The 26,765-nt window shown below is 44.3% G+C and overlaps 1 protein-coding gene across 2 annotated transcripts in view; it reads right to left on the reverse strand.

Annotated features, from left to right (window-relative positions):
* The window catches only part of FRMD3 (FERM domain containing 3), a 307,700-nt gene extending 283,237 nt beyond the window's left edge, over positions 1-24,463 (reverse strand). For both annotated transcript variants that reach the window (XM_030294382.1, XM_030294381.1), the window contains exon 1: positions 24,283-24,463. In XM_030294382.1, the coding sequence (XP_030150242.1) occupies positions 24,283-24,429 (147 nt within the window). In that variant the 5' untranslated portion in view covers positions 24,430-24,463. The remainder of the gene's footprint in view (positions 1-24,282) is intronic.
* Positions 24,464-26,765: the final 2,302 nt, after the last annotated feature.

Genomic DNA, 26,765 nt, shown 5'->3' on the forward strand with positions numbered 1-26,765 from the left:
GGATATAAGCTCCATGAGGGCAGGAATTTCTGTGTTTGGTTCTCTAACTGTATCCTTAGCACCCCAAGAAGTGCCTAACACGGAGTTATAACTCTATAAATACACACGGAATTAACAACAGCATCACACTCAAATGATATGCCAGGTATTACACTGACCAATTTTATAATCTCTAGTTCATTTACACTCTTTGCCTCATTTAGAGGATTTTTTCCCCATCGTGGGTAGGTCTGAGTTAAAATGAGATCTTTGCAGGCTTAATTTCCTTTAAAAGTTAATGGATCAGGGCAGCAGTAGCAGCGAAGGCAGAAAAGATTCAGTATTAGCAACTGACCCTTAAGAACAGGGATGAGAAGAAAGAGAGGCATAGTGTTACTAGGTTTGTCTACTTTAAGCCAAATAAATCGCAAAGCTGAATAGCCGCTGTCAATAAAAAACCACTCCTCAGGAGCAGCTCATTTGATTGTTGGGTCATATGGTCCTCATCCTGGGAAAAGCAGGAAACTGATGGCAGCAGAAATAGTTTGAATTCTTGGCACACTTTCAGAGTTATTTTCCAACCCCTTCGTAAATCACTTTCTCCCACAGCTAAACAGTTCCAAGGATGGGATCTCTCGGTATTACTTTTTACAACTGGGTGTGAATCCACATCTCAAAATAAAGAATCTAATTAAAAAAAAAATAAAACTTACGCTAAGGATTCGGCTCTGCTAATCTATTCATTTTTTAAGATACCGAAACGCTGGAAAACACCACATTCTTCTGTGCTGTGGGCTTGATGTATAGTGTCTTCATCAAAACACTGTGAACTTAGAAACTTCCATAACTTCGGTTGTAGCTAAGACAGAATAACATTTGTAACTGACTTTAAAAAGCAAATTGCAGGGGCACCTGGGTGGCCCAGATGGTTAAGCATCCGACTTCGGCTCAGGTCATGATCTCGTGTTTTGAGTTCAAGCCCAACATCAGGCTCTGTGCAGACAACTCAGAGCCTGGAGCCTGTTTCAGATTCTGTGTCTCTCCCTGTCTCTGCCCCTCCCTGCTTGCACTCTGTCTCTCTCTCTATCTCAAAAATAAATAAACATTAAAAAAATTTTTAAAGCAAATTGCTTTAAATCTTTCTTTTTCTTGTGGACGGTGTGATATTAAAAATGGCCATAAAGCGAAGGCCAGCTCTGAAGGCGGCTAACCAAGGGAAGGATGGGCAGTGGTTCAGTGGGTCCACAACCCTTGGGACCACCCAAGGTCCACCTATAGGTGAAAAGGCTCAAGGGTGGGGAATGTCCCATAGATGTGAGACCACCTGAAGAGAAATGGGCTCCAGAAACAGCCAAGCTATCCTCACCTGTTCAAACATTAACCCCTAAAGAACGTGCAGAAGCCTGGGGAAAGTGTACTGTCCAGATGCTGGTGGAAGTCATCAGGGAAATGCAAATCCAAGCCAGAGTGAAAATCCACTTTACCACTTCACAACCACGAGGATGACTACAAGCAAAAAGTCAAAGGGCACCTGGGTGGCTCAGTCAGTTAAGCGTCTAATTTCTCGATTTTGGCTCAGGTCATGATCTCATGGGTTCGTGAGTTTGAGCCCCTACATCGGGCTCTGCACTGACAGTGAGGAGCCTGCTTGGGATTCTCTCTCCTTCCCTCTCTCTGCCCCTCCCCAGTTTGTGCTGTCTCTCTCTCCCTCTCTCTCTCTCTCTCAAAATAAACAAACTTAAAAAGTTTTTAATAAAAAAAAGAAAATAAAAAATAAAAATAAATAACTTTTAGAAGTAAAAAAAAATTTATTTTTTTTTAAATTTTTTTTCACATTTATTTATTTTTGAGAGGCAGAGAGACAGAGCAGGGAAGGGGCAGAGAGAGAAGGAGACAGAACCCAAGCAGGCTCCAGGCTCTGAGCTGTCAGCACAGAGCCCTAGGCGGCGCTCGAACTCACAAACCGTGAGATCATGACCTGAGCCAAAGTCGGACGCTTAACCAACTGAGCCACCCAGGCGCCCCCAAAAAGATAGTAATAAGTGTTACTGGTGAGCACGTGGCGTAATTGGAACCCTTGAACACTGCCAGTAGGAACATAAATGGTGCGGCCACTGTGGATAACAGTCTGCCAGTCCCTCAAAAAGATAAACACAGAGTGACCACATGACCCAGCAATTCTGCTCCTAGGCATATGAAAACAAATGTCCACGTAAAAACTGGCACACAAATGTTCCTAGCAATATCTTGGTGATAGCCGAAATATGGAAACAACCCAAATGTCTACCAACCAATGAACGGGTGAACAAATTATGGGCAAATCCATGCAATGGAATACAAGTTGGCGATAAAAAAAATGAGGTGTTGACACAACATGAAGAAACTGCAAAACATTAAGCTAACTGAAAGATGCCAGTCATAAACTGCATGATAGAGACAGAAAGTAGATTAGTGGCTGCTCAGGGCTGGGAGAAATGCAGGGGTTGGAAAGAGTGACAACTGAGGGGTCTGGGGCAATGAAGTGGTGATGACAGCACAACTCTGTGATATACTAAAAATCACTTTAAGTGGGTGAATTGTATGGTATGAATATTACATCCCGATATAGCTGTTTGGAAAAAAAAAAAAAATAGATGTGAGAGACGCTGAACCACACCAACCCTCCTTAAGAAGATGCACTTGGTCCTCTCAAGAGGTTCCCCTCGCAGGGTGCCGGGAGCTCAGTCAGTTAGCGTCCAACTTGATTTCAGCTCGTGACCTGAGGGTTGTGGGATCAAGCCCTATATTGGGCTTTGCAGTGGGCGTGGAGCCTGCTTAAGATTCCCTCTCTCTCTCTCTCTCTCTCTCTCTCTCTCTCTCTCTCTCTCTCTCTCTCTCTCTCTCCTCCTTCTCTCTGCTCCTATCCCCAGCTCATGCATGCCCACTCTCTCTCGCTAAAAAATTTTTTAAAAGGCAAACTGAATATGAGGCAGTTTACAAAACATACAGTGCTGTGTAGATTTACAACAATAGGCTCAACTGATCCCCAAGTGGCACAACAGCAGTAGAGGTGGGAAAGCAAGGGAGGCCTGGAGAGGGCCCAGCGATGCTGCAAGCTTGCCATGACGAAGGTACTCATTAGGCCTCTGGATTCTCTGGGCTGAAGCTCTCCTGGTAGAAAAGTGAATCGAAATGAGCCCTCTCTGGACATCGAGAATGGTGAAAATGGCTCTCAGGTCTTTTGCAAAATGGGACATAATAAAAATAAAAAGACTCACACGCACTGAGGGGCCCTTTGGAGAGCCAGGGAAGAGTAACAGAAAGGTGAACCAAATGGCTGACTGCTGATGGGTTGCTTCCTCTCCCCCATTCATTAACAGAAAAATAAATAACTGCTGAACCTCTTGACTTTAATTTTAGGCACAATTTTCGTTAGGGTTCAATGCCAGGAAGCATTGAGGTTTCTGCTTCAGGGCCTAACTAATTCACGACTGCTCAGAACATCTAGCCGGAATCCACGTGAGGCATAAACCCACTCTGTAGAACCGTGTTGGCAGCCTGTGTGGGTGTCTCCATCTAAATTCCTGAAGAGCAGGTGCCTGGTCTACTAGCCACCACCCGACACCCATCTGGAAGGCAGAAACCTCCTTCTTTGGCAGATCCCCCTTCCTGAAGCTACTGGCCAAGGTTGACATCTCTAGGGATTACACCTTCATTTACTGAACTTGCTGGTCTTGGGCAGACCAGGGTTCAAATCCCAGCCCACCACTTGGGCTGTGTGATTTGGGACAGGATGCATCTCTGTGGCTCATCTTCCTAACCTTTAAATAGGGATTAAATGAGATAAAAGGTGCTTGGCCAGGGAGTGGGCACACAGTAAGTGCTCAACAAATGGTAGTGATCACAGTCATTATGATTTGGTAAAAGTATTCATTTATTTAATCTTTTAGCTAACCAATATTTGTACTGAGCACCTATAATGTCCCAGGCACTGGGCAGGTTCTACACATTGAGATGCAGGACCACCCCTGACCTCAACAAAGCTGCCAGTTTAGTGGGGGGGAGACAACAGCCAACAGGTCCCCAAAGCAATGAACAAGTTAATAAACAGCCATATGTGCTATAAAAAAATGTGACCAGGAGCAATGTGATTTGGAGTGTCACTTTAGAGAGAAGGTTCAGCTAGTATGTGTGATGGGGCATTAAATTGTGTTGGTTTATTAAAAGCTTACTGGCTAATCAATGGATTCACTGGAAAAATCTTTCAAAGCCTTCCAGCAAAAATGAGCACAGGGTCTACCAAGGTCATATAGCAACCAATACCCTCATTGCAAGTCACACCACACGCTACCTGAGCAAATCTTTTCCCTTTCTGCTCTCCTCCTCCAAGACGCCAGGCCTCCTTTCTTCTTGCCCCTCAGTGTCCCGGGTCCTCTGGGATCTAAGTAAGTCACTATTCCCTGAAAGGAATGTCACACGTCAGATGTCTTTCAACATCTCTGACTGTTCTTCACACATCACTGAGGGAGTAGAATTTTAAACAGGGCCCTTGGGAGAAAAGGTCCTCTTTGAAGACATCCTAAGTCTTCAGCACAGGGAGGGTAAGCAGAGAAGGGGGATGAGAATTTATTCCAGTCACACAGCAGAGGAAGAAACAAAAATGACATGATGGAGGAAGAGGTGAGGACACTCCAACCCCAGACGTGACTGTCTATCATCCAGCGCACACACACAAGCCCACCAAAGAGAATGAAGGAGCTCAGAGAAACATAAAGTGGGATCCACCACTTCCGAAGCATTCAGAGCCTGAGACAAAAAAAAACCCAACATGACTTACCTCTAGTTCTAGAAGTGTAGCCAACCTAGCCCTCTACAACAATTCTCTAGGTCATGTGGCCCATACAAACTACACCCCGATGAGGTTGTTGTTACTCCCTAATAAAAGGTGGTTGATAATCATTTTCTGAAAGGAAACAGAAAATTCTGGAAAGATGCACCAAAACAATCTGTGGAGAATGATGACCTCTGAGGAGTACATTTGAAGTAAGGTATAGGAGGATTTCTTTTTCATTGGGTAATCTTTTGTATTATTTGAACCATCACTGTGTTCTATAGTAATTATTAAAGATAAATATAATATCTCCAAATAAATGATGGGAGGAAAATTGCTGACTTGAGGAGTGCTATTTATTTATCAATAATTTCAAGTTTTAGTAGTTAATTTCCTTTGTCTAAATCACGGGATGATCCAACAATGTATAAAAAGAATTATACATCACAACCAAGTGGGATTCATCCCAGGCACACAAGGCAGGTTCAACATTCAAAATGATTAATGTAATCCATCATAACAATAAACTAAAAAAAGAAAAATTGAGCGCCTGGGTGCCTCAGTCGTTAAGCATCTGACTTCAGCTAGGTCATGATCTCACTGTTCGTGAGTTCGAGTCCACATCTGGTGAGCCTGTTTCAGGTGGACACAAGGCCCACTTCAGGTGAGCCCCACTTCTCTTTCTCTCTTTCTCTCTCTGTCTCTTCATCTCTCTCTCGCTCTCTGCTCTCTCTCTCTCCTTCTGCCCCTTCTGGGATTCTCTCTCTCTCTGCCCCTCACTCACTTGCACCCTCTATAAGTAAGTAAGTAATAAATAAATAAATAAATGAAAAAATAAAATCACATGATCCTACCACTAAATGCAGCAAAAAACATTTGAACAATATCCAATACCCATTTAAAAAAAAAAACCCACTAAGTAAACTAGGCTTGATTAAACTTGATTTTAAAAATCTATCAAAAAAAAACCCTACAGCTAACATCACAGTCAATGGTGAGAAACTCAAAGTTTTCCCACTAAGATCAGGAACAAGGCAAGGATGTTCCCTTTCACCAACTCCTTTCCAACATCGTACTGGAAGTTCTTGCTAAGGCAAAAAGGCAACAAAAGAAAAGAAAAGTTGTACAAGTTAGGAAGGAAGTAATAAAATTGTCCTTGTTCACAGATGACGTGATTGTCCATGTAGAAAATCTGCAAACATCAACAGAAAAGCAAGGTTAATATAGAAAAGTCAACCTCTTTCCTGTATACCAGGAATCATCAGTGGAATTTGAACTTAAGTAATTGTATGTCACACCTTTCTAGGTACAGAAAAAAAACATGGCAACATAGACCAGGCTCACATAAATAATGCCTTATCATGAAGTCAAAAGAACAATGAAAATGGATGTCTGGATGTCTGGGTCCCAGCCAGTTACTCAGCATTCAAATACCTGTCTTCCCTGGATTTCAGATGCTCCTGAGAAAGATACAGGCATTGGACTAAAAAATCTAAAGTCCTTTCCCATTTTCTAAGTCCTCTTGGAGAATAAAAGTCCACATCTTCCTCAAAATGTCCCACGCTTTTAAAATTACAAAAGCAAACAACACGTGCTTATCAAAAGTTCCAATGATACAGAAGAATGTAGAGAAGAACAAGACTGTTTTCCTGTGCTACTCCCCAAATTTGCCTCTCCACGCCTCTCTCCTCCCGGAGTTAACCACCACTAAGATGCTAACGCTGTGCTGTGTGATAACCACCAGCACAGGTACCTATTTAAATTTGGATTGGTAACGAATTAAAATTAAATAACATTGGAGTTCAGTTCCTCAGGCACGTATGTCACATTCTATGAGCTCAACAGCCACTTTCGGCTAGTGGCTACCAAGTTGGACGGCACAGATATAAAACAGCTTCACCATCACAAAAGTTCTACTGGACAGTGCTTGTCTAAAGTATACAAGGAGGCCTCTTTCAAGTCATCTCACTTCCATTCAACACTTACTTCCTGCAGCTGTTCAACATCTACTTCCTGGAGCCCCCACAACGATTTCCGTCAGGCCCTCCCTGCTTGGGCTCGGAACTATCCCAACAAGTTAATGGAGTGAGTTGCCTTGGAAAGGTCTGTCAGTTCCCTGATCTCTAATTAAGAAAGACTTGCTTCATCAATGGGCTCACCGAAGGTCATGGAACCATCACCACCCCCAACGACACATAAAAGTTTAAAACCTTCACTAAGAACTCGAAAACTCCAGCGTTCCTCATGGTGGTGTTTTACAAGAGCACTGAGGCATTCAAAGCCAAAGATAAACACCCAATGTATCTTACCTCTAGCTCTGGAAGTGTGCTTAGCTGCAAACCAATTTTCCACGTCATTTTGGCCCATGCAAACCATGCCTCAATGGGGTTATCTTAATTATTCCCTAGTAATAGTAGTAATTCCCTAGTAAACAGTAGTCATATTGTTTTCTAGACTCCAACTGTCCACTCTATTGTCTACGTAGTCTGAGCAGGTAATTGCCAACTCTCCACTGCGTAGTATAGAACTCTCTGTTGATATTAAAATCATAATGCATTTCTTTTAGCTTCCCACAAACACAATGCCTTTGCCTACACTCAGCCTTCTGCTAGAATGCCCTTCTTTGCCCAGCTGTACACCTCTGTATAGACTCCCCTGATTTACTGGCCAAACAATACTTACCTTTTCTTAAAACTCACTTGAGACATCATCTCCAGAAAATCTTCCCTGTTCTTCTCGGGCTAGATTAGTAGCCCCAGGGGCTACTCCCGAATTTCTATATAGGAGACACTTTGTGGGTGAAAATCTAGTAGGAAGCAGGCAAGCGAGTTTGTAACTTCTCTTAAAATCACATTATAAAGCAAGGCACAATTTTTGCTGAGATATTTGCTGGGAAGAGCAAAGTTCTTAATATTTTTTTTTTAATGTTTATTTATTTTGAGAGAGACAGCACAAGCAGAGGAGGGTCAGATAGAGAGGGAGACACAGAATCCGAAGCAGGCTCCAGGCTCTGAGCTGTCAGCACAGAGCCTGACGTGGGGCATGAACTCACGAGCCCATGACATCAGGACCTGAGCGAAGTCAGACACTCAACCAACTGAGCCACCCAGATGCCCCAAGAAGAGCAAAGTTCTTAAAGATGTTCTTATTTACAAGTAAATGTGAGTGAAAAAATATCAGTGATCCATTTAAAGAACATCATTTTGAGGAGCAGTGACTTTGGAGGAGAGCAACCAGAGATTAAAGGAGCGATAAACCCTCCCCCAAGCCACACTTTGGCTCTACTGTTGGCTGCTCTGTTTGCTCCAACAATGTTCTGGTGCCCTTCTATCATAGTATTAGCACCTTGAATCTGTTTATGTGTGCATCTTCTCCACTAGACAGCAAAGGACCATATTTTTCTTTATCTCTGTATCTCTAATCCTCAGACCAGTCCTTAACAGAGGTGCTCAATAAATGTTTGTTGGATGGATGGATGGATGGATGGATGGATGGATGGAAAGATGTGAGGAGACACTTTCTTAATATTCAATTTTACCTTCAGACCAAAATCTTCTAAAAGATAAAGACCTTGAATCTCAAAATCAATATCTCTCCCTCAACCTTTCTCTTTCTCCCCTTCCATTTCCAGTAATACCAGAAAAATGTTTTATACTTAACAACCGCTCAATACAAAGGCTGGCATTCCCCACCCAGTGAGTGTACTAAAGAAAGACTGGGGAGAAAGAAGAAAGAAATCTTTAACAATAAATATTGGATAATAGCTTTAAAACCCTCCCTTTCTCTAATGGAGGTACAATTTGGAGATAAACCTAAACCACCTTCCTCTCTGTGGCATATGATTAAAATCTGCTTTGTTCTTCTAATTTGCTCTTCTCAAATTACCACACTGCTGCTGGCGCTGCAAACTCAGACTTTATGGCTGCCCTTGAATTACTGTACAACTTTTCCTTTTTTTTTTTTTTCTTTTTCAGCATTGAACCAAGAAGGTGCCACCTACAACCTGGTGGAGAAATTATGTCTCCAAACCTGGAGACAAAAGGCGCCGTTCAAGGTGTCCCTTCCACCCCCTGCGCCATGACACCGCTCCGCGTAAGTACATCTCCCTTGAGGTTTGGGAACACAAGAGGTGAAGTTCTCCTTGATAAGGCTCCAGGTGGTACTGAGTGTTTCTTCCATCCCTGACTCCAGGGATTTTATTATTCCTCCGTCTAAGCTTGCAAACAAAGAGAGCCTGACAAGGATGTGGCAAGGGCTAACTAACAAACATTTGGTTTTCATATGCTTCTGGAAGTCCTCTACATACCATGGTCTGAGATTGCTAAGAGTTCAACTTCCAGAGTCAATCTCAAAGCTACAGGGTAAATTACCATACAGGACAGAAAGAAAATTCTAGCAACATCATCCTTCCTCTTTTTTTTTTCCTTTCAATTTCTTAGGAGTTAATCTGAAATTTCAAAGTGCAAGCAAAGTTTATGCCAAGCCAAACAAGTAAAGAAAAAGGGAGGTGTCTTTCAACTATCTAGTTATGTGACACAGCAAAATATTCATAAATACACGATAAGTTGATCGCACTTTTCACGTGGATATACACCAAACCACATGTTGACGAAGAGAAAGTAGAGAAGAACTAAAATTGTGTCCTCAGATGACAGTTCTTTTTTTTTTTATGTTTATTTCTTTATTCTGAGAGAGAGAGAGAGAGAGAGCGTGTGCAAGCGAGAAAGGGAAGGGACAGAGAGAGAGAATCCCAAGCAGCTCCATGCTGTCAATGCAGAGCTGGATGTGGGGCTCAAACCCACGAACTATGAGATCATGACCTTAGCCGAAGTTGGGTCCTTAACCAACTGAGCCACCCAGGTGCCCCTTCAGATGACAGTGCTAAAATGTCAATATGCAGGGGTGCTGGGGTGGCTCAGTTAAGAGGCCAACTTCGGCTCAGGTCACAATCTCATGGTTCATGAGTTGGAGCCCAACATCAGGCTCTGTACTGACAGGTGGAGCCTGCTTGGGATTCTCTCTCTCTCCCTCTCTCTCTCTTTCTCTGACCCTCCCCCACTTGCACTTCCTCTCTCTCTCTCTCTCTCAAAATAAATAAGTAATAATAAAATAAAAGTCAATATGCTGTCTTTACCCAGAAATGTGCAGTGTATGGCTTCTCCCTTCTGCTATTAGAAAAGTTGCCAGTGAAAAAATTGCAGCATTTAAGCTACCAAAGAAGATTCAAACACAAAATAATGTAGTATTTAAGCAGAGTAGGAGCAAACCTAAAACTCAACACACCAGACCCCATCCTACTTTTGCTAAATATGTGACCTTAGGGAAATCACATCACCTCTCTGAGACTGAGATTCAATTTAATCAACTAGCTAATGCACATCATTAACATACTACTCAAGGATATCAAGAGGCAGATGAGGGTAGAGAAAGGATGCTACTAAACAAAGAACAATAAATACCCAACACCACCATAACACTGTAGACAACACCTACATACAGGCACAGATCACAAGGACTAGAATTATTTTCAGAACAATGAGCAGCACTATGTATAGAGACCATCCCCCAAAATAACATCGGCTAGTAACATCAAGGAAGAATTATTAGCCAACTTATTAATGAGGTCTTCGTCTTCTCTTCTATTAATATTTTAAGACTGCTTAATTTTATTTTTTTTAATTTTTTTAAATGTTTTTATTTATTTTTGAGACAGAGAGAGACAGAGCGTGAGCAGGGAGGGGCAGAGAGAAGAGGGAGACAGGGAATCTGAAGCAGGCTCCAGGCTCTGAGCTGTCGGCACAGAGCCCGATGTGGGGCTCGAACTCACAGACTGTGAGATCATGACCTGAGCTGAAGTTGGATGCTTGACCCGAATGAGCCACCCAGGTGTCCCAAGACTGCTTAATTTTATTACCAGTCCATTAGTAAATGATATTGTGTTTGAATTTTTAGTTTGTGTATGAAGATCCTGGTTCAGTCGATCCTTTCCAGGCCAATGTTTACCAGCTAGCCCTCATGCCTTAAAGCAACAAATTACACCTCTGAGGGGAGAGATAATAAACCAAACCCTAATCTGTTAACATACTAATTGCTTTCCCCTGCTATAGAATAATCACGCTTCAAACCTTAGCATATATATTCAGACAAAACTCTATTGTGCGTCTACAATCTGGTCCTTCTGTTACTAATATTAGATTTTTCTCGGAGCAATTACACAGAACTCGAATTTTTTAATTAATGGTCACAATAATCCCCTGGGAACTAAGTAGAAAACAAAATTTGCTATAGGAGATATAGGAGGTATAAATTAATATTAAATAATAGATAAATTATTACAGCATAACTCGCAAAGCTGCTCTTCATACAACATGTTTGTTTACTTTCATTTTGTACCAAGCTGGTAGGATTTTAAGATGTATTATCTGTTTAATGTTCGTGACACTGTCTCAAAGGGTGACTTCCCTGGAGTGAAAATCCGATGCTTTGTAACACAGAACCTTCAGGCTGAGAGAAGACTTTTTTCATTTGCTAGTCCAAGCAAGGAAATGAGGATGAAAAGCAGAAAAATGCTTTTCCACTGGTAACTCTGATCCGGCTGCCATGCTTGCAGGAGAAAACGGAGAAGCCCCTACTCTGGTCCAAGCTGCCTCACAAAAAAAAGCATCAAGCATTCTTGGGAAGAATTCCAGAGCTCATAATCCATCGTTTGATCTACGAGGATGCCCCCAACAGAAAGATAGACAGAAAAGACCCATCCTCATGGTTTCATTTCACACCTCCATGGTTTCTATCACCACTTGTGTGCACACTAAAGGACTCCCTTATCTGTGTCTCCACACCAGACCTCTCTGCTGACTTTGTCTGCTTATTTCCAACTGTCTACTGGGAATTCTCCACTCAGATACCCTACAGGCTCCTCAAGGTTAAGAGCCCAAAATGAAACTCATCCTCCTCCTCCTCCTCATCTTCTCAGGGCCAATTTTTGGGTGCATGACCCATGCTTAGAAGGGCCCCACACTTGGTTTAAAAGTCGACTGCTGCATTCTTGGAATTCTTAATTTTTTAACAAAGGGCTCCATGTTTTCACTTTGCAATGGGCCCCCAAATTATGTGGCCATTTCTGTCTTTCCTGGAGGGGGAGGCAGTGAGGGGGCAGGGCATGGCCATTACCTTTGTTACGGAAACAAACGTGGGACTGAATCCCGGATTCTCCCTTCCTTCATTTCTACATCTGATCATGTGGCTTCACGCTCCGGGTTTTATATCAAGCAAAGCTCACCTTACTTGAAATGCCTTTTTCTCCTTCTTCAAATAATTGATTTCCACTTGTCCTTTAATTATTAATCAAGATCCATCTATACCAGAAATACTTATTGATGCCTCAGTCTGATATAGATGCCTCCTCTTGGTTCTTCATCTCCATATACCTGTCACTACAGCTGCCATTTTGTCCTTGTACCATTATCTTGTCTCTCTTCCCCCAAATGACTAGGAGCTTCTTGATGGCTGTTTATTTTTTTTCTTTTTATGTCTAGTTACCCGCTCTGTACTCAGCATACAGAAGATATATTTGAAATGCTTATCAAATAAGATTGATGTTATTTCAAAACACTTCACTAATCCACTTTTAAAATATAATTGTTAGATCTGCACAATTGCTCTTTCCTCTTAGACTAAGCTTCATTTTTTTTTAAATGTTTATATTTCTTGAGAGAGAGACAGAGCACGAGCAGGGAGGGGCAGAGAATGAGCAGAATCTGAAGCAGCTCCAGGCTCTGAGTTGTCAGCACAGAGCCCAACGTGGGGCTTGAACTCACGAGCCCATGAGATCACGACCTGAGCTGAAGTCAGAGCTTAACTGACTGAGCCACCCAGGTGCCCCAAGCTTCATTTTTTTTTTTAACTTATCGTCTCACTTCTCTCCTAAACCTTCAGGGAAAGCAACCAAAACAAACAGCTTCAGAGCCTATGTTACACCTCGAATGCATTTTTCACTGTCCTCCAGGGTCACTGTCCCCTGGGATCACTTCTGCAATTGAGGACAGCTGGGTCCCCTCTGCCCCAGGGAGTTTCCAGGCACTGCTGGCTGACATACAATGATTTGTTTGTGCCAAGAAGTTGCCAGAGTTCCTCTGCAATGCCACTGAGAGTCCAGGATACAGGAAAGCAAGAGCAGGAAGTGTGGCCCAGAGAGACAAGAAGTCTCTTATTAACCCTGCACCCCCATGTGCTCAACACTTCATCAGATTGGCCATCATAGGAAATCCTGCTTAAAAAACAATCTCGTGATTTGGCTGCAGCTGGGAATCAAAAGGAATCATGCCAGCCCAGCATCGGTGTCTCATCAGTATTTCAATCTGTCATGATACACACACCTGGATGGATTCCTTTATCCATTCATTCACTTACTCAAACATTCACTGAACATCTACTAAGGGAAATGTGCCGGGTGAGAGGTTATCAAGGGAGATAAAAGCCAAAGAGTCCCCACACTCAAGGAAATGAAGAATTTCATTATGAGGGGCACCTGGGTGGCTCAGTCAGTTACGCATCTGACTTCGGCTCAGGTCATGATCTCATAGTTCACAAGTTCCAGCCCTTCATCGGGCTCTGTGCTGACAGCTCAGAGCCTGGAGCCTGCTTCAGACTCTGTGTCTCCCTCTCTCTCTGCCCCTCCCTCACTCATGCTCTGTCTCTCTCTAGATAAAAATAAAAATAAATAAATAAAATAAGAATTTCATTATGAGACAGATAAATTCCCCTAACTCCATACCATTCCACAGACCAGTAACAGCAGCTTGCTAGAATGCTGGAAGCTTGTTGGAGATGCTGAATTCCAGGGCCTTCCGCAGGACTTCGTAGTTGAGTTTTGTTTTGTTTTTTTATTTTATTTATCTATTCTGAGAGGGTTGGGGAAGAGCAGAGAGAAAGGGAAAGAGAGAGCCAATCCCAAGCAAGCTCCGCACTGTCAGCACGAAGCCTAACTCAGGGCTCGAACTCATGCACTGTGAGATCATGATCTGAGCCGAACCCAAGAGTCAGAGGCTTAATCTGCTGAGCCACCCAAGGGCTCCAGGACCTCCTAGATCAGCATATGCATCTTAACAAGAGCACAGAGGAGCCACATGAATTATCAGAGACTAAGAAGCATTTACACTTCCCTCCCAAGAGCTGAACGCCAACTCTTTTGGGCCTGAATTAAGTTCAACTCTCACTCACAAAACCTGCCCTAACAATTCCTGACCATAATCCTACTTTTCCCCATTTCTAGACTCCAGGTCTGGCTCTCTGCTACTTCATAGAAGCAACATGAATCCTTCATCACACAAAGCAGAAACAAGGAGAAACCGTGCTATATATACCACATGACTATCACTCATGCACATGAACCTCATACTGGATTCTCTGCAGGGCAAACTCTGATATTTCTATTCATGCAATTTTTTTAAGTTTATTTATTTTGAGAGAGAGAGAGAGAGAAAGAACAAGTAGGGGAGGGCAAAAACGAGGGAGACAGAGGATCTGAAGCAGGCTCTGTGCTGACAGCAGAGAGCCCAATTTGGGGCTCGAACTCATGAACCGTGAGATCATGACCTGAGCCAAAGTTGGATGCTTAACCGCTTGAGCCACCCAGGCGCCCCCTCCATTCCTGCAATTTTTAAGTTTTCCCAAAATGCCTACTTAGAAAAAGAAGTAGAACTTAAGAGTTCAAGTGACTAATTCAAGTGACTTCAAGTGGTTTACATTTTAAACTGTTAACCCATTGTTGCTGTACCCTTTCCAGTCAGAAGAGGGGTCTCAAAGTAAGACGTGGCTTTATCTAATTATTACAGTTGAAAACTGAAGATTCAGCTGGAGAGCAAGTTCATTTGGGAAATGCTTACTCCAGTGGAATCTAGTTTTGTCCTTCTCTTAACATTGCTACACACGCACAAGCACACACGCGTGCGCACATGCACACACACACACACAAAAGTACATAGTTACTAGTAAGAATTCCAAATACACATATACACATTTTCCATGTATACAATGGGTGTTTTTTATTTAGTTGCTATCATTTCAAATACCTGTAACTTGTCAGGAATCTTCTGGAGGTCCACGATACACTGGGAGTTCCATTTTGATTTATTTATTTTTTTTAATATTTCAATAAGTTCAGTAAATTCAGAGGCACCAAAACCTATAGTTCTTAAGCTTGTTGGTCTCAAAACTCCTGTACACTATGAAGGATCCCTAGAATTTTTGGGGGGGTTGGATATATCAATTTCCTGAGAATTTTTTTGAATAGTGAATGTTTTGAGTCATGCAAGAATAAACCCACTGCACATTACCAAAAGTTGCACATTTTATGAAAAATAACTTGTATTTACAAAATAACTAATTTAATGAAAAAGTTGCATTGTTTTACATTTTTGCAAAAATCTTTAATGTCTGGCTCAATAAAAGACAGCTGGATTCTCACATCTGCTTCTGCATTTAATGTGTTTCCATAGCACATATCATACAGCCTCTAGAAAACTCCACTGCACACTTGTGAGAGAACGAGAGTGGAAAAAGCAAACAACATCTCAGCAAGGATGACAAGACAATTCAATGGGGAAGAAAATCGTTTTTTCAAACAACGGTGCTGGGATAGCTAAATATTCACATGCGTAAGAATAAAGTTGGACCCCTACTTTACACCCTATACAAAAGTTAACTCTAACTGGATCAAAGATGAGGAGTAGCTGTGTGCTACTGTGAATTATAATAAGAAATATACATTTTGTCTTTGTCCTCATTTCTGGCACAGAGCTCCTAAAACCCTTGTAATTTCCTAAGTGACGTGAGCAATAAAGTATCTTTTGTTATGTTAATGAGGTGACTTTTGGAAATCCCCTGTGGATGGGGGCTGGTTGCCAGGAGAACCGGGTGTTTAGAGAGGGTTGGAACTTGCAATCCCACTGCCCAGACCTCCAGGGAGGGGAGAGGAGCTGGAAATTGAGTTCAACCACCAATGGTCAATGATTTAATCAATCGTGCCTATGTAATGAAGCCTCCATAAAAACCCAAAAGGACAGAATTCTGAGAGCTTCCAGGAGATTGCTACTCCTTGGAGAGGATATGGAAGCTCTCCATACCCTTCCCCCTGCACCTTGCTCTATGCGTCTCTTCCATCTGGCTGTTACAGCCTTTTCTAATAAACTAGTGATCTAGTAAATAGAATGTTTTTCTGGGTTCTGGGAGCCGCTCCAGCAAACTAATCAAACTCGAGGAGGTTGTGAGAACCTCTGATCTACAACCAGTCAATCAGAAGCCTAGGTGACAGCCTGGACTCGTGACTGGCCTCTGAAGTGGGGCGGTCTTATGGGACTGAGCCTGTAGGATGTGATGTTATCTCCAGGTAGACAGTGTCAAAATGGAATTGAATTGCATGTGTAGGTGGTGTTGGATGTATGGGGGAAAACCCTCTCTCCGTACAGTGGAATGGGAGCCAGAACACTTCCAGGCTGTTAATGGGTACAGGTTTATTTGGGGACGATGAAAGTCTTCTGGAAACAGACAGTAGTAATGATTATACAACCTTTTGAATACACTAAAATCCACTGAAATGTACACTTTAAATTGGTAAATGGTGTTGTGTATAAATTATTTATTAATACAATGAATCCAAACCTAAAGGTAAAACTATTTAAAAAAAACATAGGCAGAAGTCTTCATGACCCTGGATTATGAAATAGCTTCCTAGCTATGACATCAAAAATACAAGCAGCAAAAGGAAAAAAAAATTGGAGTTAATCAAAGTTGAAAAACTTCTGACACCATCAAGAAAGTAAATTCTTTTGGGGCACCTGGGTGGGTCAGTTAGTTAAGTATTTGACTCTTGATTTTGGCTCAGGTCATGATCTTGGCATCTGTGAGTTCGAGCCCTGTGTCGGGCTCCTGCTGACAGCTCAGCATGCTTTGGATTCTGTATCTCCTTCTCTCTCTGCCTCTCCCCCACTTGTGCTCTGTCTCTCTCTCTCTCTCTCTCTCTCAAAAATAAATAAACATTTAAGAAAAAAAGATTCTCTCTCTCTCTCTCTCTCTCTCCCTCTCTCCTTTTGCCCCTTTCCCCCACTCACATGCTCTCACTATCTCTCTCTCTTAAAAGAAAAAGAAAATAAATAAAGTAAGAAGACAACCCACAGAACAGGAAAAATATTTACAAGTCATGTATTATATAAGTATCCAGAACATATAAAGAACTCTTACAACTCAATAATAAGACAATCCAACTTAAAAATGGGCAAAGAATCCAAGTAGTTCTCCAAAAAGATATACACATGGCCCACTGGCACATGAAAAGATACTCAACATCATTAGCCATCAAGGAAATGCAAATCAAAACCACAGTAAGAATACCACCTCACACCCACTAAGGTGGTTATAACCAAACAGACAAATAATAAAAGTGTTGGCAAGGATGTGGAGAAATTGAAACCCTTGTACACAGCTGATGGGGATGTAAAATGGTGGGGCTCCTTGAGAAAATAGTTCGGCAGTCTTCAAAAAGTTAAACGTAGACCCAGCCAGTAATTTCATTCCCAGGCATACGCCCAAAAGAAATGAAGGTGTATCCACACAGAAATGTTTGCAGTAATGTTCACTGCAACATTATTTGTAACAGCCGAAAAGTGGAAATAGCCCAAATTTTCACCAGCTGATGAACTGGTCTAGCCACACACTGGAATATTCAGCAATAAAAAGGGAAGGAGTACTGATACGTGCTACAATGTGGATGAACCTTGAAAACATGCTTAGAAGCCAGGCACAAAAGCCCACATATTGTATGTTTCCATTTTTTTTATCAAACGCCCACAGCAGACAAATCTACAGAGACAGAAAGTAGATGAGTGGTTTCCTAGGGCTGGAAGGGTCAGGGGAAAAGGGGTATGACTGCTAAACGGCACTGGGTTTCTTCTGGGGATGGTGAAAAAGTTTCAAAATTGATTGTGGTGACAGATGCACAGTTCTGTGAAGATATTAAAACCGTATACTTTAAGTAGGAAGATTTAAGTATGTAAATTACATCTCATAAAACTATTCCCCAAGGAAATGTAAAACTACATTTTAGTATTACTTTGAAAATAGTTTGAACCTCGAAGATGCCCTGAAAGGATCTGAGGGATGTCCAGGGGTCCCCAGGGCACAATTTGAGAACCACTGACCCAGACAAAATCTAGTGTGGGTATTATGGGTTATCTTCCTAACGGCTATCTCCCCCTCTCTCTACCCCCCTCTCAAGAGAGCCTTGATTTTTAGGTATTGACCCCCCCCACCATACAGGCAACCAGCAGGAGGGAAGTTGACTCCATGCTGAGTCCCAGGGTCAGGTTCTGCTCACCTTAAGCTAATAAGCACATTCCCTCCCACTGACTACAGTCAGTGGTTCAGGGATGGGCATGTGACAGGGATGGGCGTGGCTGCAGGACTTTTGCTTGGAATGCTGGGTTGGAAGTCGTTTCTCTCTGCCTCTGGAGGGTGTCCCACGAGAAGGTGAGAACTGACACTACCATAACCATTCCCTGCCAGTATGAGGATAAAGCCTTACAAAAGTCAGGATGGGGGTGCCTGGGTGGCTCAGGGGATTAAACGTCCAACTCTTGATTTCCACTCAGGTCATGATCTCACGGTTTGTGAGTTCAAGTGCCACATCAGGCTCTGAGCTGGCACTGCAGAGTCTGCTTGGGATTCTCTGCTTCTCCCCTGCTCGCTCTCTATCTCTTTCTCTCAAGATAAATAAACATCTAAAAAAAATTAAGAAGAAGGCAGGATCGTCCTTGAATGAAGCCCTTAACTCAAGACTTCTGGATATATGATCCAGCAAGTGTCCTTATTGTTAAAGTCAGTTTGAATTAGAATTGTTAGATGTCGTTACAAGCACCCAGCTGATATACTGTCCAAATGATGTGGAGCCAACGATATACATTCACTCTGCAGTCAATACACTTTGCCTTTGCTTTGAGGACATCAAGAGATAAGATCTTAGCAGACCATTGAAATAACATTACTTTTTTATTCACAACATACTTAATATAAAGAGCTGGCCCATATAATCTAGGCTTAAAAACGTCAGAGCGGGGCCACAGTATTCACAAAGTGCCTCCCCCTTCTCTTCCTTTTGTCTGATTTTCAGTGGACTCTTAATGGCATTCTAGATGAGTCTGATAGAGAAATGTTGGCGTGTCCTTATTATCAGAAGAGGTGTGGCTGTCGATTGGACCTAGCTTGGATTTCATCACCAGGACCATCGTGGGGCCCGATATTCAGCACATGTGAATGTTTGCATGCAATCATCCAGTTCCTGTTCCAACAGATGAGAAAAAAAGGAATAAACTACTCTCTTTTTTCCCCCCAGATAATTAATTAGAATAGTGTTCTACATTTGGGTGAATGTTTTAACCTTTACAACATGCTCTCATATACGTCATCTCAACAACCCAATGGAGGCTGGCAACAAAGAATTATTGTGCCTATTTCACAGATGGACAACAGGAGGCATAGGGACCTGTTTAAGGTCTTGCATAATCATAAAATGATGGAACTTAGACTTAAAGACATTAGAGCCTAAGCTAAAGCCTCCCACTACTTAGAATTACCTCGACTATAGCTTCACATAATAATAATAAGATAACAGTCAGTATTTTTTCAGCTCTTACTAGGGGCCAGGTACCAAGCATTACAACAAGCCCATGTGGTCTCTGCTATTGTTATCCCCACTTTACAGATGAGCAAACTGAGACCCAAATTGGGAAAGTGACTTGCCCAAAGTCACCTGGCTAGGCAGTGGTCGAGCCAGGGTTCCAACCCAAGCAAGTAGTACTCCAGAACATAAGCTCTCAGCCTCTTCGCCATATGGCCACTTCAACAAGAGTAGAGCTCTACCAGCTGTGCCTCTGCAACATTAGATGACTCGGAGCTGCCCAGAACCCACCAGTTCAGTAAGGACTGAAGTGCCATTTAACAACGCAAGCAACAAAGGACAATCCAACAATGTTTCCTATTCTGGAATATGATCATAAAAGGTTACCTCTAGTAAGCCATGGCTTACATAACAGCTCATTAAACTCTTCCGACAATTTTATTGTAACAATAATTGCAACTCAATCTGACCAATTCTGAAAGACGCGACAGCTCCCTGCCTCAGAAAGACCACAGACATGCACGTGCGAGTACCCCCCCCACACACACACGCACTTCTCCATTGCTTCCATAAGGTCAAAGCCCACCTCCCACTATAGAGAGTGAAGAGCGAAGCTACCAGACGCACATGTTCCTAGACTCTTTTGAAGCTAGGGCACGGGTGTATGATCCAGTCCTGGCCAACAAGATCTGACAAGAAGACTGAGGGGGGCCTCTAGGAAAGGTCTTCTTCTGGGATAAAAAGAAATGCACGAGGAAGTACCACCTCTTATATCGTGGATACAGTAGTGCCTGACACATCCACATCACATCCACAATGCCCGCAGCCACCTTAATGATAATGACCACTCTAAGCAACAGAGCTGATGTGCTGAGGATGACAGAGTGGAAAGACGGAAAGCACCCAGGTCCATGCAGAACCACCAGACAACTCTAACTGCCCTACCTCTGGACTTCTCATTACAGAAGACACTTAGTGTACTTATTATTTACTCCACTTCAACTTGGCCACTCTCTCACTTGCAGCCGAAAGCACCCTAACTCTCAAGTCTCAAGAGGCAGCTACAGAGAAGGAAGAGCTCTGCATTTTAGTCCAACAACCTGGGTTCTAAGCTACTTCGTTGCCAGGTAACCCAAATTGCATAATCTCTATAGGCCTCTTTTTCCATTATCTATAAAACTGAGGTTATACTCAATAACACAATAACATCAATAAAAGGGAGAGAAGAGGGCGCCTGGGTGGCGCAGTCGGTTAAGCGTCCGACTTCAGCCAGGTCACGATCTCGCGGTCCGTGAGTTCGAGCCCCGCGTCAGGCTCCGGGCTGATGGCTCGGAGCCTGGAGCCTGTTTCCGATTCTGTGTCTCCCTCTCACTCTGCCTACCCCGTTCATGCTCTGTCTCTCTCTGTCCCAAAAATAAATAAACATTGGAAAAAAAAAAAAAATTAAAAAAAAAAAAAAAAGGGAGAGAAGAAAATCATGAGATGAAGTGTATCCAACCCCTTTGTTAACAACAGTGTTCCACTCCAGTGCAACTGGTCTAGATAATGATTAAACCAAACTTATTAAATTGGAACCATCCATCTAACCCAACTCCCTTATTTTACAAAAGAGGAAACACTGACTACAAATGTCAAGTGACTTGCTCCTTGTCACCAAACTGGTTGGTAACATAATTAAACCATGTATCTCCCAATCCAGTGTTGTCATGCTACTGTCATGCTGATAGGTAATGAGCTAGATTAAATACTGGGCGTTCATTCAATCAACAAGTGTTTATCGAACACAATTATATGCCAGGTACTCCTTCAGGTATTGGGGAATCCTTAATGAACAACAACAACCTCAACAAAATGTTCCTACCCTGCGAATTTAACAATCTACAAAGGAAATTATTCAATCTACATTTATAAATATTTATTGAGTGCCTAATGTGTTAAGCACTATGTTAGAGTTTCTGTTCAAACACAAATCAAAGTCCCCAGCCAATTCCAATGACATCAACCATGTTTACCAGGCTTTGCTAAAGAGTGTATCATGTGAAAAGTCTACGTTTTACTCAATAAAAGTCAGTATTGAAAAATGACAAGTTCATTAGAAGGAGTTATGAATAACCATGCCAGCATCTGGGGGGAAAAAAAGTGGATACAATGGGGGAGGTGGCTAGCTAGGACTCCACTCTGCTAGAAGCAGAAAGACTGAATAAAAGAGGTAAGAGTTAACTCATGTCCTTCTACACTGTCCAGACTTCAAGGATTGGCTCAGCTGGAAAAGCCTAGTAGGGAGTATTCGGCAACCTTCCTTCCCCCAGGCCTCCGTCTGATGCCTTACACTCTCTTTTTGCTCCCTGTCCACTCGGAATCCTCTTCCCCAGCCCTAAACAGTCATACCCTAATGACGTGATGGGACAACATCCTAAACTCCGTGGAAAGAGACAGAGCAAGTGACTTTCAGCAGCTCCCCTGGAACAGATACCAGGCAGCTGACACTGGGGCCATTAGGTTGTTTCTTTGAAAGTTTTCCTTGTCAATAAGCACTCCAATTATCTAATTTGGAAAAGAATAATTAAAAGCTGTTGTTTTGCAAAAACAAAAACAAAAACAAAAACCCTTCGTAACTCATATGTTGTGCAGATTTTGGAGGAAGGATGAATGTGACAGTGCACATACTTCTTTATCTTTGTGATTCCCTGGAACAGGGGAAAGGCAAGCCAGGAAAGATGAAGGGATGGATTCCCTAGGGCATGTACTAATAACTCCAATAGTTCTTTTTTCAAAATACCATTTTGTTCTAACTTTAAACAAATGGAAAGTTCTCTGTGACCCTGTACCCAGAAGTGCAATTTCAATTCCTGGACTTGAAAAGTCTAGGAAGGCAGAAGGTCCAAAACTATCAATATAGGATCTTTAATTCACTTCAATTGGTTAAATAATAATCACCATTTGGAGGCAGAAGGAGCAGAAAAAAGATGTGCCACAAAATGAAACATTTGACTTTTAAGCAATTCCAAAGTCAACATTTTGGAATATAGCACATTAACCTCTTTGGCATGGGTTGGGCCATACAGACTCTCAACTTTCCAAACTATTATTAGACCTGCTACCATTTATTGTTTCCCTGGACACCAGGCAACAAAACACATGTCCTTTGGGGACTACTTATCTATTCTGAGGAAGACTAAGTCCCAAAGGAGATAAAACCCAGTGGTGTCAACTCCGAGTGGAACAGGACTGTGCACACAGAGGACTGAGAGCAGAGGAGAGCTCAACATCTCCACTCTACTGCTGGTCCCTCTAATATTTACATATTCAATGTGGGTTAAAGGTTCTGTACATCCATTCTAGGACCTAAAGCAAAGTGCTCAAACAACTATCTCTGGATCACAAAACAGTACATGCCAAAGGTTTCTGTGCAACCCTGAGGCAGGAAAAAAAACTGCCTCACCTGCTAATCCTTTTATTATTAAGTTTAGCAGCATTGCTTAGCTCAGAATGAAATTCAAGATCCTCCAGAAAATTCACTAGGAGCCTACTCTCCTGGGAGATCATGGGGCACCACATTCCTGCCTTGAAACTTGTCCCGCTGTCAGCTTGCAAATTAGTTGCCACTGTCTCTGTGTCACAAACTCCCACTGGCAAACAAACAAATAAACGGGAAAAACCTTTCATTCATTCATTCACTCATTCATTTAGGGGTTAACACAGCCAGAGACCTATTCCTGCCGCTGAGAGACGCTGCCCCCATTCATCTCCCAACGGAACTCGGTAGTGTGCTCTGTATTTAAAAAAACAGCTCAGTCCTGGAGCCTCAAAACTCAGGTAGGAGAGAGGAAATCCTCGAGATAAATAAGCAAACAGACTTAAAAGTCAGAAGCTAATCGTGCTGAGCACTGACACGACCTTTCCAGATTGTGCGCGCCTAGTGGGTCAAAGGAGAGGGCACACATTTGCCTACATATACGCTCACCGAAAGTGTGCCTGCGTGTGTGTGTGCGCGCGCGCGCACACACACACGCACACACACACCCTTGCAGCTCACACTACATCTCCTGCAAGCTCAGAAGCACTTACTACCGAGAATGAGGCTGCCAGGAAAGCTACCTTCGCCCAAAGAACTCTTGCTTCTCCAACTTGGGAAGGAGCACTGTCCACCAATATTCCAAGGGGCACTTCTTCCCCGGACCCAGGTCCTGCAAGGCTCCCTCTCTGAGAGTCTCACAGCCCTTTTCCTTTCTCTGAAACACATGGATTTCATGATTCTTTTTGGGGAATCCGCGTAGCGCGCGCCCCATCCCTCAAGGCTGGAGCCTAGGTCGGTCCAGCAGCTCTCACTCCCGGGAAACTTCCCCGCTGCCCCACGCGGAGAAGTAAAGGCCATCGGTAGGAGGGCGGCAGGGAGTGAAAGTGGGTCCCTAGGGCTGAGGCACCTTCGGAGCCTGGGAGCCCGAGAGAAATGAGTGAACCCGAGCTGGTGCATGCCTTCTCCACGTGGAGGAAGGGAAGAAAGAATGGGCGACACGCAGGTGTCCCTCTCGGCTCTCTGAGCTCCCATTTCGTGGCGTGGTAAGGGACAGAAGGGTTAGTCTCTTCCAGGGAGCAGCTGCCCGGCGCCCCAGCCTAGGCGCAGCGAGACGTGCGCGCAGCTTGCACGCCAGGGAAGGGGCCCCAGCGCGGATAACGCGCCCCATCCCTGGGTACTGCTCCCAGTCTCACAGGGCGGGGAAAGAGAAATCTGGCTTTCCAGCAGGCCCTCGCGCGGGTTCCTCCCCCGTGCCGGCGCACGCCCACCCGCAGAGGCCCCCGCGCCCTCGTCAGGGGCAGCCCGCACCTGGATGTGGCAGGAGATCTCCGAGTCGTCCAGCAGCCGGATGGTGCATTTCATCTCCTGGCTGAGCGATTTGATGCTGGAGCTCCGAAAGTGGATCATTTTCATGGTCCTCCTGCCTCTCGGCACACAGTGGCAAGAGGCGAACATGCACCGCGGCCGGGGGAGCGAGCGGGAGGCTCGGGGCCGGCGTGGCGCTCGCCCGCGCGGACAGACACACTCGCGCACACACCGTCCCGGACACCCGGGTGCGGTTCAGCCCTGGGACAGCGGCGGCGACGGGCGCCTGCGGCCACACATGCCCGGCGGCCGGGGCGCGGCGGGCGGGTCCCTCCTCCCCTCCCCTCCCTCGCCTCCGCTCGCCGGCTCCTTTCCCCGCCTCCGCCCGTCGCGCGCGCTCCTGCGCCTCCCTCCGCCCGGGCTAGCTTGCAGAGGATGCCCCGGGCCCGTGACCCTGGGCGGGCGCGCGACGCACTCACTCCCACGCGCGGGGAGCCGCGGGAGGAGGAGGCGGGGAAGGTTGGCGCTGGTGGCCCGAGTGCCCTGGCAGTGGCCTGCTTCGCCGCCGCCGCCGCTGCGTCAGGCTGGGCCTGGCCGCCTCCTCCCTCTCTGGCCGCGATCGCTCTGGCTCCTGGTCACGCTCGTCCCTGCCCTGGCTCCCCCACGCGCCCGACAGCGCCCAGCTCTTCTCGCCCCAGGGACCGAATGCGGGGTGGGGGGGCGGTGGAGGGCGAGCCTGACTACACCCGCAGGGAGGATTCCATCACGGGAGAGGATTATTGGACCGAGGACGAACCCCCCTCCCCCCGAAAGTGGCATGAGGCCCTGGTATGGCTACCCCAGGAATATGGCTAATAGTGACAATCTCTATACTCATGGGTATTTTTTAAAAGCCTTTATTTTATTTAATATTAACTGGGAGTTCATCTCCCTTAAAAAAAGAAGAAAGAAAGAAAGAAAAGAAAAGAAGAAAAGAAAAAAAGAAAAGAAAAGAAAGAAAGAAAAGAAAAGAAAAGAAAAGAAAGAAAGAAAGAGAAAGAAAGAAAGAAAGAAAAGAAGAAAGAAAGAGAAAGAAAGAAAGAAATCAGGGATGCCTGGCTGGCTCAGTCAGCGGAGCTTACTACTCTTGATCTGTGGGTGGTGAGTTCGATCCCGCGTTGAGGGTAGAGTTTACTTTAAAAAAAAATTTTTTTTAAATCTGAGCCTTTCTTAAGAAATTTCTCATTTATGACTCTCAACATGTCCGTGTGATCTTTGGTAGCAGAACCTTAGACCTAAGCAAGAGGATCCCTATCCTGCCAGTCCCCCTTTAGGGATCTGTCTCCTTCTCGCCCCACTCCTCACCCAACCCACCCCATCCCCGGACCCGTTGCCTAGGAATGGAGATGTGTCCGGTTCCGTTTTAGACCAATTCCTGGGTAATGGGGACCCTAGAATTCCCTGCCCACCTCCAGGGTGTTGGGGCTAGGGGATCTGCTGCCTCTGTCTTCCCCAGGGTAGACCAAACCCGTTTGTGGTGTGGCCTTAGGTCCAAGGGGTGGCCAAGGGATGCGTGTGGAGGCAGGTAGATAGAGGTTGGATGTTGGGGCAGGCACATTCAGGAGCAGGAAGAGAAGGACCTCTCACCCTGCTGGACTTTCGGAGCTGAACAAGTCATTATTAAGGAGTATTTGTTAGAGGAAGGATTTGCCTAGCTGTCAGCCGCACAAGATTCCCCTCATCCAAAGGTATGCCCTGTCCCAAGGGTGTGGGAGGGAAGCCCGGCCATTTCTCCTAACCTTGGTACACTCTGATGGGCTGTATATGCTCTAGGACACCCTCTGGGGTTGGCTGTGGTTTGATGGCGCCTGCTTTGATGTCGGACTTCTTCCTCTGCCTGCTCTTGCTTCCTCCCCATGTTGATCACTAATAAATACCCTATGGCCAAATCCAGTCTCTGTATCTGCTTCTGGAAACTCCAAATTGTGACAATTTGTCAAGACAGGAGGATACAGTATATTTTATTTAACAGTCGACAGCCTGATTATTGCTTTTATTTTTTTTTTTTTAATGTTTATCCATTTTTGAGAGAGAAAGCGAGGGGTAGAGAGGAGACACAGAATCCAAATCAGGCTCCAGGCTCTGAGCTGTCAGCACAGAGCCCCACACACGGCTCCAACCCACAAACTGTGAAATCATGACCTGAGCCAAAGTCAGACGCTTAACTGACTGAGCCAGCCACGTGCCCCATATTATCGCTTTTAAATATGATAATAGTACGTGGACCTCCATATGCACTCTTGCCCTGGGCTGGTGAATATTAGGGCAGGGCATACCAGGGAGGTCAGCATGAAGGGTCTGGGAAGATGAGGATTTGATTCTTGGTCCAGCTCCTGGCCAATCCTGGGGGTCTTGGGGAAGTCTTTTCATTTCTTTTCTCAACTTCAAAGGTGAGCACATCTGTGCTTCTTCTGCCCATCTCACAGGTGGCCGAGAAGCTGGGATGA

The sequence above is a fragment of the Lynx canadensis genome, chromosome D4 (assembly GCF_007474595.2).
Source record: "Lynx canadensis isolate LIC74 chromosome D4, mLynCan4.pri.v2, whole genome shotgun sequence".
Classification (NCBI taxonomy): domain Eukaryota; kingdom Metazoa; phylum Chordata; class Mammalia; order Carnivora; family Felidae; genus Lynx; species Lynx canadensis.